Source organism: Polyodon spathula, chromosome 59 (assembly GCF_017654505.1).
Source record: "Polyodon spathula isolate WHYD16114869_AA chromosome 59, ASM1765450v1, whole genome shotgun sequence".
Classification (NCBI taxonomy): Eukaryota; Metazoa; Chordata; class Actinopteri; order Acipenseriformes; family Polyodontidae; genus Polyodon; species Polyodon spathula.
In genome coordinates this window covers 159,553-175,697 of record NC_054592.1, presented here as the reverse complement: position 1 = coordinate 175,697, position 16,145 = coordinate 159,553, and the positions used below count along the sequence as shown (strand labels likewise).

The window sequence follows — 16,145 nt, the reverse complement described above, 5'->3', positions numbered from 1 at the left end:
TTTCAACATGTTCACCTTTTGTTGCCTTATAGCCTGGAAGTAAAATCCATTAAAATAGTTTTTTCTTTTCATTTATTTACACATCCAACCCTACAACTTCCAAGTGAAAAAAATATTCTAGAACTATGTAGAAAATTAATTAAAAATAAAAACTGAAATAGATTGGTTGGATAAGTGTCCACCCCCCTTGTAATAGCAATCCTAAATTAGCTTAGGTGTAACCAGTCGCCTTCAAAATCACACACCAAGTTAAGTGGCCTCCCCCTGTGTTAAACTGTAGTGAATCATATGATTTCAGAATAAATTCAACAATTCCTGTAGGTTCCCTCTGCTGGGTAGTGCATTTCAAAGCAAAGAATCAACCGTGAGCACCAAGGCACTTTCAAAAGAACTCTGGGGATAAAGTTGTTGAAAGACACAGATCAGGGGATGGGTATAAAAAAATATCAAAGGCCTTGAATATCCCTTAAAGCACGGTCAAGACGATTATTAAGAAGGTGTATGGCACTACCAAGACCGTACCTAGATTAGGCCGTACCTCCAAACTGGATGACTGAGCAAGAAGGAGACTGATCAGGGAGGCTACCAAGAGGCCAATGGCCACTTTACAAGAGCTATAGCCTTTTATGACCAAGACTGGTCAAAGTGGGCATTTGACAACAATATCCCAAGCACTCCACAAATTTGGCCTGTATGGTAGGGTGGCAAGAAGGAAGCTATTGCTCAAGAAAGCCCACCATTAATCCTGTTTGAAATATGCAAAAAACTTTTTGGCCTAAATGCAAAGCGTTATGCAAAGCCTTATGTTTGGCACAAACCCAACACAATGCATCACCCAAAGAACATCATCCCTACTGTGAAGCATGTTGGTGGCAGTATCATGTTATGGGGATGTTTCTCATCAGCAGGGACTGGGGCACTTGTCAGGATACAAGGGAAAATGAAAGGAGCAAAGTACAGAAAAGTCCTTGAGGAAAACCTGCTGCCCTCTGCAAGAAAGCTAAAACTGGGATAGAAGTTCACCTTTCAGCATAACAACGACCCGAAGCACACAGCCAAAGCTACACTGGAGTGGCTAAGGAACAAAAAGGTAAATGTCCTTGAGTGGCCCAGTCAGAGCCCTGACCTAAACCCAACCGAAAATTTGTGGCATGACTTGAAGATTGCTGTCCATCAACACTCCCCAAGGAACTTGACAGAGCTTCAACAGTTTTGTAAAGAAGAATGGTCAAATATTGTCAAATCTAGGTGTGCAAAGTTGGTAGAGACCTATCCCAACACACTCACAGCTCTAATTGCTGCCAAAGGTGCTTCAACCAAGTATTAACTCAGGGGGGTGGAGACTTATCCAATTATGATCTTTCAGTTTTGTATTTTTAAGATATATTTTTTTTCCCCCTTAAAAGTGTGGAGTATGGTGTGTAGATAAGTGGGAAAAAAATCCTCATTTAAATGCATGAAACTCTCAGGCACTGACGCAACAAAATGTGAAAAAAGTTCAAGGAGATGTAAACTTTCTATAGGCACTGTATATCTGGTTTTACAGTTAACCACACTTATTTTGCAATCATGCATTAACTCTGTTTTATATACTAATACTTCAGCAGTAAACTTTTCGAAGTGTAAATTATTTTTATATGCCCAAAGGATCAAAAGAAAGGTGAGCGGTAGAGCTCAGGAGCTGGGAATTAGCAGGTGGATATGAAGAAGGGAGTGAACAATGGCGTGTGAAACAGAGTGCTAGCAAGAGAGGTGCTAAATGCTTCTCTGGTGTAAAAGAAGACTGAGACGTGAGAACCAACTGGAGTTTATTGAGGTCATTATAACACTATACCTGACTGGGGGACTTCGTGGAGGTCTATCTATTCCTGATGCTCAACAAATGTGGTTCTCTGTATTACTTCATTTAATTATGTTTGGGTTCTGGGTCCTAAAAATCCTGATGACTCCATCTTATATTAGATGATAGAATTCCCTCTGATTTAAATCTTCTGCACATTAAATAGAATTCTTTCTAACCTTGGGCAGAACTCATAAAGCATTAGTATGCTGGCAAATGCATTGTGACTGCAATGCAGATTTATATTTGTTTACCTGCACTGCTTCAGGAATGTGTAAGCAAGATCTTGCTCAAGCAACTCCCTTGAAAAAAAGAAAACAGTTGAGATTCTTTCTGGTTCACTGACTCCTTGACATGCTTCCTGCTATTGTTTGTGTGTGCAACATTGGAGAGTTATAAATAATCCCAGTGCCTTACTACTGGTCACACTCCACTGTGGATCAGGACAACCTGCAGCCTCCTCCTTTCCATTGTGTGACTGAACACCTGCTGCCTCCATACCTGTGTTAACACACGCACACACACACACAGGTCACTGGCTAAGCACAGTACTGCGGTCATGAATGATCTCTCTCTGGACAATAACCAACTGCTTAATTAAAACTACAAAAAGGCTGTTGACCTGACAAGTCAGCAGCTACAGGCCTTCTCAGGCATGCAAATCTGGGATAACTGAGCATTTAACAACCCCACTTACCGGACTGGTACCACTTCAATAGCTCAGTTGTTAAACTCTGTTTGCATTGCCAGCATCCTTTACAGGACCTGTATCACTTCAAATAGCTCAGCTGTTAAACGCTGTTTGCATTGCCAGCATGTTTTTCTGAAAACCATTCAGGTCACTGGTCTGCACTATATTGCAGGTGGAAATGATTGCAGTACATTATCAAAGCGAGTTCAGCAGGAACGTATAAGCTGGACGACACTGGGCAGTGGAAATGTAGAATGAGCGTCATTGTGGTGAAGGGCCTGAGTTTAGTTCACAAGCTATAGTAAATCAAATGAAACTGTCATAGGAAACAAAACTCAAAGATGTTCTCAGTTCTCAGATTCCTCGGTTTGTATAGAATATGTTGTACACGTCAACACATTCTAGAATGTGATGGTAGGGGTTATTATATATATTACAGTTGAATGATGCAAGTAAAGAAATACAATGCAGATGTAGCTACACGTTCTGGAAGCGGTGGGTTAAGGACGGGGCAGAGTGGTCGAAGGGGTGGAAAATACTGTGCGCTGTATCACTGCTTGCAAATCACCAAAATATATATGCGACTTTCTAAGGTAGGCTTCTTGTTTGCTCAGGAAAAATATACATTCCAGTGTTTAAGCTGTTACATGAATTCGTTGAGAGCAAATGCATTTAATTGTGTTGAAATAAACCCGGGCTAGGAACCAGCAATGAAATAAACACATACGCACAAGCTACATACATTCTCATTGTATTACCCTACAAAGTAAACTTTTAGTTATTAAAAATAATTTAAAAAATAAATAAAAAAATAATACATTAAAAAAGCATTAATTTTCTTTGCTTCTGTATGACTCTTATGGTAATTGAATTGAGCAGTAAAATAAATATTGTATCCGATTTCACTCTCGTTAGTCTTCAGCTTCCCAGCCAGGCACTCTGTGTGTTTTAAAGACAAAAGCAGGTGCAAGACATCGGGGGTGGGGGTGGGGTATAGATGCCGGGTTACGAGGGAGGCGTGGCGTATGCCGGTTTTAAGACCCGACCATTGGATTCCAAGCAGAGGGGGCGTGGTTGACGCAGACCTTGTATAAAAGCCTTTCCGGCAGCTTGAGCAAACGGCAGATCAGCCACATGCAAAGAATATTCAAGAAGAAAAGGAAAATACCAAAGAACAATATTAGAAGTGTAAGCTTTACCCCCAAAAGAAATATCCGAATGGAACAAACAATCAAACATTATTGACAAACTGGGGGGGGGAACAACAGAGAGACACTACCTACCTCGTCAATCTTAAATAATGTTTTAAACAAAAAATAGATAAATATATATTTTTAAGAAAACTATTTAAAAACGTAAACTTTATACTATTGTATTGTACGCATCGGTATTATTATTATTATTATTATTATTATTATTTAATGATTTTGCATCGACCCTTGATTTGCTCTCCCGAAGCTATGCATACGGTCCAAAAGGACACTACTTTTACAAAGATATTTGTCGGTGGGTTACCGTACCATACCACGGACTCTTCCCTGAGAAAATACTTCCAGGTTTTTGGGGATATCGAAGAAGCGGTCGTCATTACAGACAGACAGACCTCCAAGTCTAGAGGCTATGGCTTTGTAAGTATGTCTTATTTGTTTGTATATGTTGTTAAACTTATACCAGTTGTTAAGAGGCGAATAGATGTTTGGGAAGCAATTAATCTACCCATATAGAGCTCATAATTTAAGATTATTTTTATTTTTGTATTATTATTCTACATTTGATTATGCGTTAGTAAATACACGCACTGTATGGAGTTATACTTTTTTTTTTTTTTTTTTTTTAATAAGAGCGGATCAGTCTGTTATGGAGCCGAGCTGTACACTTTTGCCTCACTCCACACAAGCACGCAATACAAACAATACTCCACTAGCCTTTCTTTGTGCTGGGACTCCTCTCTGTATTGTACGCTCGTTTTAAAAAGTGACACCAGTTTAGTTTGCAGGCTACACTTACCATTGAAAACTGTAGTCGAGAAGGTTTTTTTTAGGAGAGCAATGTCATAATCTGACCAGGGCATTGATAACACCATGCCCAAATGAATACCCGTCCTACCAGCGCAGTTGTTTCTTTCAAGCGGCTTGCTTTGTTCGGCTCACGGTGGAGTTAGTGGACCCGGTTTAATAACACCGCCTTTAGCGACAGGAGAGCTCAGTCGCTGGACCTGGTCAACACAGATCCCGGTATGCTAGTCGGGGCATACATAATAACAAAGTAATGTCGCTCTGTAGCTCCGCGCCAAGGTTAACACGACTGGGGGGGGGGGCTTTTTGTAAAAAAAAAATATATATATATATTTTTTTAAATTCAAGAATACAGTAGTACAAGTCGATGTAGAGTGAAGAAATGATTCAGCTTCCTTCCTTCATTTTCGGGACTAGGAGTTCTTGCTATTTTAATGGAACACACACACACACATACAAAGACACACTTAGCTCAACATACAGGAACCTAACGCTAGATTTAGAGATTAGGAGCATACATTTAAACCAAGATTAAACTAAATCCCTAGCTTTGGCACAGGCACTGTCACCTACCTCAGGAGGGACCACCTCTATGGGCAGGAGGCCTTGTGGCTTTATCAGACTGACTTGGTGTCCTGTGTGTTTTGGTTGTGGAATGTAAACACTGAATTCGGTGACAAGTTGTCCACTGCACACAAGCAGTATTAAAGCAAGACTCCCTCTCTTGCTGCCTGTGACTGGAGGGTTCTAATGAACTGTAGGTGACCATGCATACAGCTCTCCTTCAGTGTACTGTACAGATTTCAATTGTGCAGGTGGGGGGGGGACAACTCCAACACTGGGATCAGCTGGAGCTTCAGTCATCCTGATTTTGGGGCAAATTTTGGGCAAGTGTTTTATTCTTTTGATTAATACCTGTTAGCTTTACATAACTGAAACTTGGTGAAATTCATGGTCTCTCAAACAGTTTTCAAGTTCTGGTTTTCATTTTGCTACATTATTGTGGAAGTAAAAAAAAAAAAAAAAAAAAAAAAAATCCTATCAGTTTTATCCCAATTTTTAGTACATTCTTGAAAGTATTTATTTAGGTGTTTCTCCAGTCAGCTAGGAAATCGTGGTACAGGATCTAAGCAGCGGTTTGCCCTCGATGGACATGCATGTGGTACAGAATAGTGGCTCCTGCTTGCTGGAGGAGCTGAGAACACTTTCCGTTATCTGAACAGCATAACACTCCTACTGGCCCTGCATGGATGTTTTTTTTTGGTTGCTATACCACATTAATTCAGTTGCAGATTGTTTTAAAAATTTGCATTCAAATATAATCTTGCATGAATGAAGCGGTATAGGCTAGTGACACTGACTTACTATGTGACGATAGAGGACCAAGTTGATGCATTACTGCTATTGATGATGTCACAGCCTTTCTATTTGAGTCAAAGCTTAGACAACCTGCCCCGTTTAGCTGGGCTATGCAACCACTAGGGTTGAAACTTATTCAAGATGTTTTTGAGCTCACCCCTGCAAGCATGTCATTTGTGAAACTCTGCACAACCAGTCTCTTTATTTCAAGCTTGTAGACTTCACATTTTAGGATGTTCAGGGTTGCCAGCAACTGATTTTGAGTTTAAAGATCACACAGGCAACCAAAAACAGGCATTTACTGCAATACATAAGCTGCATTTTCAAATCTGATTGCAAAGCACGATAAATGGGGTGCTGAAGCACACTTGAACAGCTTAATAAGGCAAATCAAACAGAGGGAAAGCTCACAGTTAAACATGGAAGGCAAAAGCAGTCTTGTTTCCTTCCTTGCTGGATTTGAAAGGTACTACTCCTACATTAGTGACAGTTGATTTATCAGATGTTCAGATATCCGTTTTCTGAATCTTGTTTTTTTTTTTTTTTTTTTTTTTTTTTTTTGTGAAAGGTTAGACTTTTGTTTTCTGCACAAGCATGGGAAGCAGGGGGTTTCCAGCGTTTCTGTAGCAGATTGTTTCCTGCCAGTGATGTAGAACTGGTTCCTGAATGTCAGCAATATGTTGGAAGGGGAGAAGCAATCGTTTGTCTTGTGTTCCTGCTCCTAGGTGACCATGGCGGAGCGGAGCGCTGCAGAGATGGCCTGTAAAGACCCTAATCCCATCATCGATGGCAGGAAGGCCAACGTGAACCTGGCTTACCTGGGAGCCAAACCCCGCAGCATGCAAACAGGTGAGACCCCCGGAGAGTGCCTCTTACTGAATCAATCATGTGGTGTATATTAAACACACTGTGACACAAGGCTCTCGGATCTCACTCTCCCAGGTGATAAAAACAGTCTTCATTTCAGTCGCAACAACCACAAGTAGCTTGGGGTTTATCATTGCTGGATCATTTTTTTGTGGGCACAGCAGAGCTGCAAACATAACTGCTTGGTTTAATGCAGTATTTTGTGTATGAAGGGACTGCCTGTACAGAGGACAGGACCTGACATTACACAGGCCTGTTCCTGGGATACAGAGAGCAGCTGAACATCATAGAGAGGCTGTGATCATTCTGCTGATGCACAGTGCCTGTCAACTTTCAACCTGCACGGCGCTGCCTGCACCTCCCCCAAGGGTAGTTATTCCCCAGCCCTCTACTCTGCGGTAATGTTTTTTTTTCTGTCTTCTCCCCTCTCAGGTTTTACTCTTGGTGTTCAGCAGATTCACCCAGCCCTAATCCAGCGGCAATATGGGTAAGTGAGGGGGTGGCTGCGCCTGGAAATATTATATTTAGAAAAAAAACAAAACAATCACAGCAACAGGTAGAGTTACTCAGGAAAGCTCTCGGTCACAATGGAAACAGTGATGCCCAGGGCACAGCAGGACTGCTTCTTCGCTCTAGTAAAAGCATTTGTTCTGCAGGACCAAGTATAGAAAAACCTTCATATCCAATTCCCAATACCCTAGGCCAGCCAGCATACCCACACTGTCTGCTCGTGTTAGTCAAGCTACCTACTGCATCCCCAGCAGCCTTGCTCTATCTGGTTCACCACGACGGAGTCCCATCCTCAGGAACCTCTGAGTTTTTTTTTTTTATTTTAGGTTTTTTTTAATGCTGTTGAAAGTCATTCATTGCTTCCCAGAGATTCCTCCTCATTGACACACATTGCACCTGCCTTTAAACAGCCAGGTTCTCCCTGTCCTATACTAGGGATCTGAAGCAACAAAACACATTGTTGTAAATCGCAGGCATTGCGTTGTTTAACCAGGTTGTGCTTCTATAACCCTCTGGTGTTTGAGGAGAGAACCTTCGCCTCTCCGAAACCACTGTGTTGTACCAACCATGCCCTTTGTTAACCTGTTAAACACCCGAGCAGGTTCTGTGTAACTACTTAATTATTTAATTATACTCATTGAACCTGCAGTGGTCTGGCTGCCTTTTGTAAGTCAGACAGTGGCTTAGCTGGGATCTGAGCTGCTTCAATTTCCATTGATCTGATCGTTCTGCACTGCTATTGAAGTGGAGGAGGCAGGGGTTAGGGTTATGAAAAGTAATCTGAGACAGTTGGAGCGGTTCAGAGTAGCGCTGGGGAAGATCAAGACATTTGTTAGTCTAGTTCTAGTAGACCAATGATTAAAATGGACGACGCAGAAATAGATTGTGGTGGCGGGGGGGGTTGTTTTGTTGAAATCCTTTCTGTAACATGAAGACGTTTGTTTAGTCTTATCCAGATTTCAGTGTTTAAAGTTCTGGGTAGAATACATCGAGTGTTATGGCAGCATGTGTGAAAGATTCTCCCGCTTCTTTCTTTATGTGCGGCATGGCTGTGCTGTGATGGATTGTTACCCCTGCCAGTGACTCTGTGCTAGACTGGCTGCAGCATGCTGGGTGTAGTGTGTCAGCCCTGTCAGTGACACTCTCTCCCTCTCGCTCTCTCATGCTGCTTTGTGTGTCAGCTCTCTCTCTCTCTCTCTCTCTCTCTCTCTCTCTCTCGCATGCTGGTTGTCGTGTATCAGCCCTGTCAGTGACTGGTATCTCAGACTGGAATATTAACTGTGATTTCTAATGTCATGCTGTGTAGTTATCTCAAGTTTCGCAGCTGTGTGGCGTGCACTTAGTAGTAAGAGCTGTTACAGCGTCAATAAAAACATACAACTAAGCACCTGCAGATTTGTGAGGTGAGGGTTCTCTCTTCTGTCAATAGTAATTTGAATGGTCTGGAGATGCAGGAAGGGCAGAGTTTGGGGGTCTCTCTTCAGTGTACATGGCTGCTCAGTGAAATGAATCCCCTGGGGTGTGGAGTACTGTGTTTAAGTCTAAGCGGTATGATTGTCTGAAAGATCTCTCATGGTTCCTCAAGTTTATAATGTTGCTTTGAAATCCTAATGAGTTAGTGATCGGAATGTGCTGGATATCGAAAATGTCTCGAGCGAGGAGCACAGACAGCTCCTTTTACTTGATGGAACAGACTGGTGCCCTGGTTGTCTTCAGTCTGGGGTGGGAGAAGGCAGTGTCTGGCAGCACTGTTGGGTATGCAGGAAGTTTTGAGCTGCCCAATTAAAGGAAGAGGCTTTGCAACATTAGTTTCACAGAGGTCCAGGATATTAAATTGTGTAACGACTGTACAGCAGTTGACTGAGCGAGGAGAGAATACTTGCAAGTTCCACCTGCAAGCCCTAAACTCAGCCTGACTCCCACTCCTAGCTTTAACATTTAGCCAGCCAACTAGTTTCAGTCCACGGTGCATGAACTGTGGTTGTTTTTAGTGCTTTCAGTGTTAGTTAAGTTTCACTGCGTTACTGTCTGACTGAGAAATGCTCTACTGTTAAAGCATATTAAAATTCATAGGATGGGTTAAGAGAAGCAAAACTTTCTCCTTCTTTCCTGATTTGAGTCCCCCTCCCAGGCTGATCCAGGCCTCTGTAGCAGGGCTGTGGAGTGCGGGCCCGTCCTGTCCTCCCTGTAAACTCTCTTGTCTGCGGAGTGCCTGCTTGGCTGTGCTTGGGGGAGGTGGGCAGGATCTGTGCTGTTGAGCAACAAAGACTCCTGTTATGGTTTTAAAAAGAGTCGGTTCTGAGCGGAGCGCTTCCCAGTGTTTATGGGTAATCACAGGAGCGAACGGTTCCAGCCCCGCCCCCCTGAACTGGAGGGGGAGGGAAGAGTTAACAGTACGCTCATATCAGTGTTATGTCTTCACTAAATATCTCTTGTTGTTGCAACCCAGATATAACAAGAACCTCTGTGTGAAACCACACAAACTCAAAATAATGCACAGAATTACGCTCTAGATAACACCCTGGAAAAAAACAGGGTAGACTTCTCTCTAAAAATGAAGTCATATTTACTATAGATACAGTTTAATCTTATAAAGCCATATTACACATTTAAATGAGGGCATAGACAAAACAAATCTTTCCCCAAATATCTCGCATTATATGAACTGCAAAGAAAATATCTTGTCGGATGCAAAGGTATCTGATACTGTAGATTTTAGACCTCTCTGTCAGTGTCTTTCATTGGGACGATTCTGAACACAGCCACTAGGACCGGATCCCTATCAAGGCTCTTTAGCACAGTAATATACTGGTGGACACGCAAGAGTTCTGTCTTCTAACATCCTTCTTTCCGGTGCTTTGGGGCAGCGAGGACAGGTCTGCAGGGAAGGACGATGGTTAAGGTAACGCCAGAGTCTCAGACTGAGGACACAGCCCCTGCTCTCCGGCACTGGGTTCGAAAAGAGTGCTGTGCTGTGCTGTGGAGTGTGCCTTTTTTTTTTTTTTTTTTGTGTATGTATTTTGTGTTTCTTCAAATGTGTTTGATTTTAATCTGCATCTCTAGGAAATGATCTTCCTTTTTATAGCATGGCTTGTGGTGCCCCTCAATGATTCCGGTTTTAAAGTGTGATGATTGCTTGTTCTGTGTGTGAGTGGGGTGCAGGGGCGGTGCACACTGTGACAGGCACCCTCACTTACCAGTTTGTCTGCTGTGACTTTACGCTAGAAGTGTGCTGATACCCCTTCTCGTAATTGCCTTTAAGAAGTATTTATCGGCAGATCTGAAATAAATCCGATTGGAAACTAATTTTCCTCTCGTCCTGAAGCACTGACATGTTCATTGCCGTACCGAACTGACAAGTGATGGCTTTGGAACGACAGTAAATATGATCACGTCCCAGAGGAGAGGGCTTTGTGACCAATTGGCTTTTAAATCTGTTAATTGCATTTTAATTGGTAGTCTATTGGAAAGGTGAGGGAAGGATGTCTGTTTTTGTTAGAAATCGACACATTAATTCTGGATTTATTTAATATATGCAGATTGAAGTACTTCATTAAGAGTATGAGTATCAGCACACCCCTGTTCTACACTGTGTTTCAGGCAGAAACATCCAGGCATTTTGGCTTTTTGAAAAGTCTGTTTCAAGCCTGCTCTGCTCACTCAAGCATCACAACACCCGTGTATTTTGTAACAAGTTCAGAGGCTTCCCGTGTAACTCTACAAGGTACAAGGTGTGTGTGTCACAAATAGTCACGCTAACTTTCTTACTCTTGCAATGAGGTGTAAGTAGCAGGCTGGATCTGGTCATCCATTGTCATGATGCTTGAGTCACTCTCTCAAACGTATCTTCAGACGAAACTGTTTGAACCGCTCCGTTCCTTGTTTACCTTAAGGGATTGACATGAGTTGACTTTGGGGGGGACGGGGACTGGGGACATATATAATGTATGTATATGTGTGCCGTGAAATTCGAGCCATAGTGCTGTTGCATTGCAGTTCAGATTTATAATTGTACTCAAACACAAATACTGGGAGCTTTGAAGCTGTTTTTAGTTTTGTATTGCAGACATCAGCAGCCTTTTTTTTATTTATTTTTTTTATGATTAACCCTTATTGAAACCGTTATGCACCGTTGGGCAGTGCAGAGTTGAAATGAGTCATCGTTTATGATTGCTTGTCTGATACCACCACCTCGTTGCCCGCCCCCCTCACATTTATTCTGTGCTTTGAAAGCTAACACGTTGCATTTGGCCCAGTATGATTTTGTTCATGCATTATTTGCTTTCTTGTGTGAGTGTGTGTTGCTTTGTTACTGGTTACTGGTCTTGTTTGATCTCTGCACAAAAGGAAAGAACAGCACATTTAATTCTTCTGTGTTCTGGCATTACTGATTGCCATTCCTTGTAGCCTGCACTGGAGACAGGCAGGGGAGGACACATTGCCAGCTCTTTGCTCCAAAGCTAAAGATAAAAATAACCATGGTCTAGATTAGCTACCTCCACATAAAGCTGTATCGTGGAGCTCAATTCATTGGAGAGCCCTCCAGTCCCCAAGTTAGTGCAGTTTCTGCTTCCCCTGTGTAACTGGTGTGTCTTGTTTTTCCTCCCCAGGCTGGCTCAGCAGTACATGTACCCTCAAGCCTTCGTCCAGCCCAGCTTGGTGATCCCCAGCCAGCTGTCCTCCGTTGGCTCCCCCTACGCCGACTACAATGCCATTTGCGCCCAGTACGCCTCAGCCGCTTTCGAGCAGTACCCCTATGCAGCCTCGCCGGGGTTCCTGGGCTACAGCTACCCCCCAGCTGTCCCCACCGCAGCAGCTAGTGCCATGCAGCAGCCCCTCTCCACAGCCGCCCACACCCCCACTGCTGCCTTCGTACAGTACCCCTCCCAGCAGGTCCAGCCCGACCGCCTGCAGTAGAGTGGGCTTGGGGGTGAGTCAGTGGGGGAGACGAGGGCGGCACAATCACACGAGGGGAGGGGATCAATTTATTGCACGAAAATAAAAAGGACTGCTGTCGAGCGGAAGGAAACTGGATTGCATCAGGGGCTTCCGTTTCACTTCCCTCCTCCCTTGTTGCGAGAAGAAGATTGTTTTTGAAACCAACAAACTAATCGGCAAGACCGAGGATTAGCTGGGATTCCGGTACTCTGGCACTGGAAAAAGAACTCAGATTAAATTTGGAAAGGTGGGGATGGGACGGGACTAGAAAGAAATACAAAGCTCTTGGGCAGTTTTATCACCTGATAGTTGTCCGCTACCATTCACCTTTGCTGTGTTTGGAGGAAGTCGCGTAATGGTGAGGTACTACAGAACACAGGCTTGAAGTTAGCACCCTCTGTTCTACAGAAAGAGGAAAATCACACCACGCAGCAGGAGGACTTTGAAAACAGCTGGCTATTGATTCAATATGTATTAGAAGATCTGGTCACGAGCTGTCAACACCACAAGCCAATTTAAAAAACAAAATGTAGATAAGATTCTCTCTCTCTCTCTCTCGCTCTCTCTCTTTCTCCACAGATAAAATTGAGACAGATTCACAAGGTGATTTCAGTAAGCAATTAAGGGGAGAATGGGGGGTGGGGTGGTTGTTGGAAAGAAATATAAAATATTTCTGAAGTAGTTGTCTCACTGGAAGTATGGACTATTATAACTTCTATAATTCTTAAATGATTTTTTTTTTTTAAATACATAGTAATATTTTTCATACGTCCGAAGTACACCTGTTTTATTTTTAACTTTTTTGTTTTTTAAATAGTGCTGCAACTTTAAGATACATCTACAGTATTCATTTCAAGATATTTAAGAAAAAAAAATGCTGAAAAAGTTATAAACTATTACCCTGGATGATGAGGATTATTATTATTTTTGTTTTTGATGATCAAACTTATTTCTAAATAACAATAATTTCACACACACATACCGGGGGTAGATTACAAAGAAGCAACTGTTAGCTGACATGTAGATTTGGAAGATTTGATTACTGTTATTTATATACGTTGGAGCCATCAAAACGGGCAAATTCTTTAAAATAAATAAAATAAATTGTAAATATAAAATGTCATAAGCTGTTGTGTGTTTTTGCGGTAATGTTTCAGTGTGACTTCTCTTATCCTTCCCTTTCACGTCTAAACTTTCTGTGGAGTGACTTGACAAACAGGTTGATGGAGTGTATATATTACTGCAGTAGCACTCTTTCACCTGTAGGGGCTGAAGTTTTCTTTGGGTTTTGCAGCCTCTAGGACAGGGCTTCCCAACCTTGGTCCTGAGACCCCCTGTGTCTGCTGGTTTTCATTCCATCTGAGCTCTCAGTTAATCAACTGAACCCTTAATTGAACTAATAATTTGCTTAATTAGACCTTTTTAATAGTTCTTCGCTCTTAAACAGTCGCAGAGTTCAAGTTTGCTGTAACATTTTATAAGTAACTTGAACTCTGCAATATCTTAGGAGCTGAGAACAATTAAAAAGGCCTAATTCAGTGAATTATTAGTTCAATGAAGGGTTTAGTTAAGTAATTGAGAGCCCAGTTGAATCGAAAACCAGAAGACCCAGGGGTCCCCAGGACCAGGGTTGGGAAGCTCTCCTCTAAGGGACTGGAGAAAGACAACATGTGCACTCCGAGGTATTGAGTTTGGCTTCCTGTTAGAACTCAAAGTGCTTGCTAATGCAATCAATGGAATCTGCATCACACTTTAGTCCTGGTTTTGCCTGGAGAATATCATTCAATTCCTGCATGCTACCTGGACTTATCTGAGACTTTGTTTAGTTGCATAGTAAAGCATGTTCAAATGCACCATCTTGTTCAATCTATAATAGCGATATATAGGCAGCTTGGTTACCGTGGTTACAAAACTACAGAACTGACAGGTGCATCCATTTCTACAAAAAAGACAGGCAGATGATAATTTAGATTTCTAAAACTGAACAAAACAAGATGCCCTGTCCATCCGTAGAGCGTGTGCTAAGGAGAAGCCTGCTGCCCCGATCTGACTACAGCCTTGAATCTTCACTTCTCCCCTCTGTACCCCCTGGCTGTGACTGTCAAACCTGGCAGTGTCTGTACGGTGCTTTCACAGCACGTTTGTGCAGATTACATCCCAGCCTGCCAGCCCTTCCCGTCCCATATCAATTCCACTTGTCTGGCCTGCTCCATGCCCAGAGCAGAGAATATCCTCTGCAGACTCTGCCACCTCAACTCCCCTAACCTGTCTGTTGCACTCTTTTTTTTTTTTTACTTCATTTCTCTGTTTATTGATTGAAATTAGCAAAAATATATGCTAATATAGTCCTGCCTGGAGGCCTTAATGTACAAACTAAGAGCTTAGAGTGCCTCTGATCTGATCGAAGCACCCAAACATCTCACATTAATGTGTCTTTAAACATTTTAATGGACTATAACTGGAATATATTAAGGGGGGAAAAAACATTTGGAGAACTTACTGTCCTGCTGCATTTAAACGTTATGATTTTTGCTTTACCAGTAATCATAAATGTTATACAAAAGCCATGTGAGGCTTCTCCAGGCAGCTGAGTTCAGATTGCTTGGTGTTTTTAAGCTGCGTGTCTGGGTGCAGGAAGCAGGTTGCTATCGCGCACTGTCCTGGGCACATGGCGGCCCTGATTAGGAGATGGGTGACCGATGGAGCTGCAGAGGCTGGAGGTGGGGGATGGTGGGCCTGGTGGGGACGAGTATTGACATGCGTTGGTTTCTCGACTCCTCCCGCTCTGCCTTGCTGGCCAGTGTTGGTAGTGGCTGGCTAACCTGTCCTCCCATGTTCCAGGAATTCTTGCAAATATACCACTGCGTTCCCATGTGCTGGGGTACAACCCCAGAGAGATGCCAGTGCAATGTGAGTCAATGATTCTATTCACCAATTACACAACCCTATGAACAAAGGAGTGAAGTCTTTGCAAAGTATCCAAAACATGGGGGATGGCTGGACCAATTAAAACCTTCAACCCTTCTACGGGAGTCGGGTGAATCAGGAGGTTCTTTTCCCAAGACGTAATCAGAGATAGTTAGATTAGTTTTGTAAACAGGGCCACTAAGCTTTGTCTGTCTTTACAGACTACCTAACGTTACCTACCCCTATAAGTGCGACTGCATTGAAGCCAACCTAGCAGCACACATGCGTGCATTTCAATTCATTAATTACTCCTTTATAACTAATTATCTGTGTCTATCTCCTTGGGATATACCAGTAAATATTAATACTGTAGGTAACAGCCATTTGTGATCATTACATCTCACAGAGAGGAAATGTGTGTGCTGTGCGTTGACGAAGCTGGCTGGTTCTCCGGTTGCTGGCTGTCTCTTTGATGAATACCGAGTGGCAGGGATGTCTGGAGCAGAGCTCAGCCAGCAGCCCCCCGTTGATATGCAAGGTCTTCTTCAGCTGGGAGATGCTTTCTGCTGAGTCACCAATATGCTCCTTAATCATCACTCTTCTGTAAGCGAATACTAAATTCTAATCATATAACGTGCTGTCAGCTTCCCTTCCAAGAAACCAACCTCTGCAGTCACACTGCGCACTGTCATCTTATCTGCTGGTGCTGAACAATATTCTTTCCATTCAATTGTTGCTGTGCAATTGACTAGCTTGCCAATTTCTATTTTCTATTTGTGCAATTTACTGCATGCTCAGTGTGGTTTTGAACATGTTGTTTTTCTTTTTAGGCAGTTTTAGCGGGTTGCAGTAGTTCGAGCAATGACCCCAATGGACTGTTAAAGCTGCAGAGAGAGGCTGGTAGATGATTTAATGTGACAGGAGCAGGGAGTGGGTTTCAGGACCCCACACCCCCCACCCCCCCCCCCCTCCCCCCCAAGGTAATCCCCCCCCCCCCCCCCCCCCCCCCACCCAACCC

General features: G+C 42.9%; 1 protein-coding gene across 1 annotated transcript; it reads left to right on the top strand.

Moving 5' to 3' along the window:
- The first annotated feature begins 3,644 nt into the window (after window positions 1-3,644).
- On the top strand, window positions 3,645-13,338 carry LOC121307844 (RNA-binding protein 38-like). The gene is made up of 4 exons (XM_041240138.1): window positions 3,645-4,159; window positions 6,631-6,754; window positions 7,205-7,259; window positions 11,893-13,338. The coding sequence occupies exons 1-4, from the start codon at window positions 3,953-3,955 to the stop codon at window positions 12,197-12,199; spliced, it is 693 nt and encodes a 230-aa protein (XP_041096072.1). The 5' UTR covers window positions 3,645-3,952; the 3' UTR covers window positions 12,200-13,338.
- The last annotated feature ends 2,807 nt before the right edge of the window (window positions 13,339-16,145 follow it).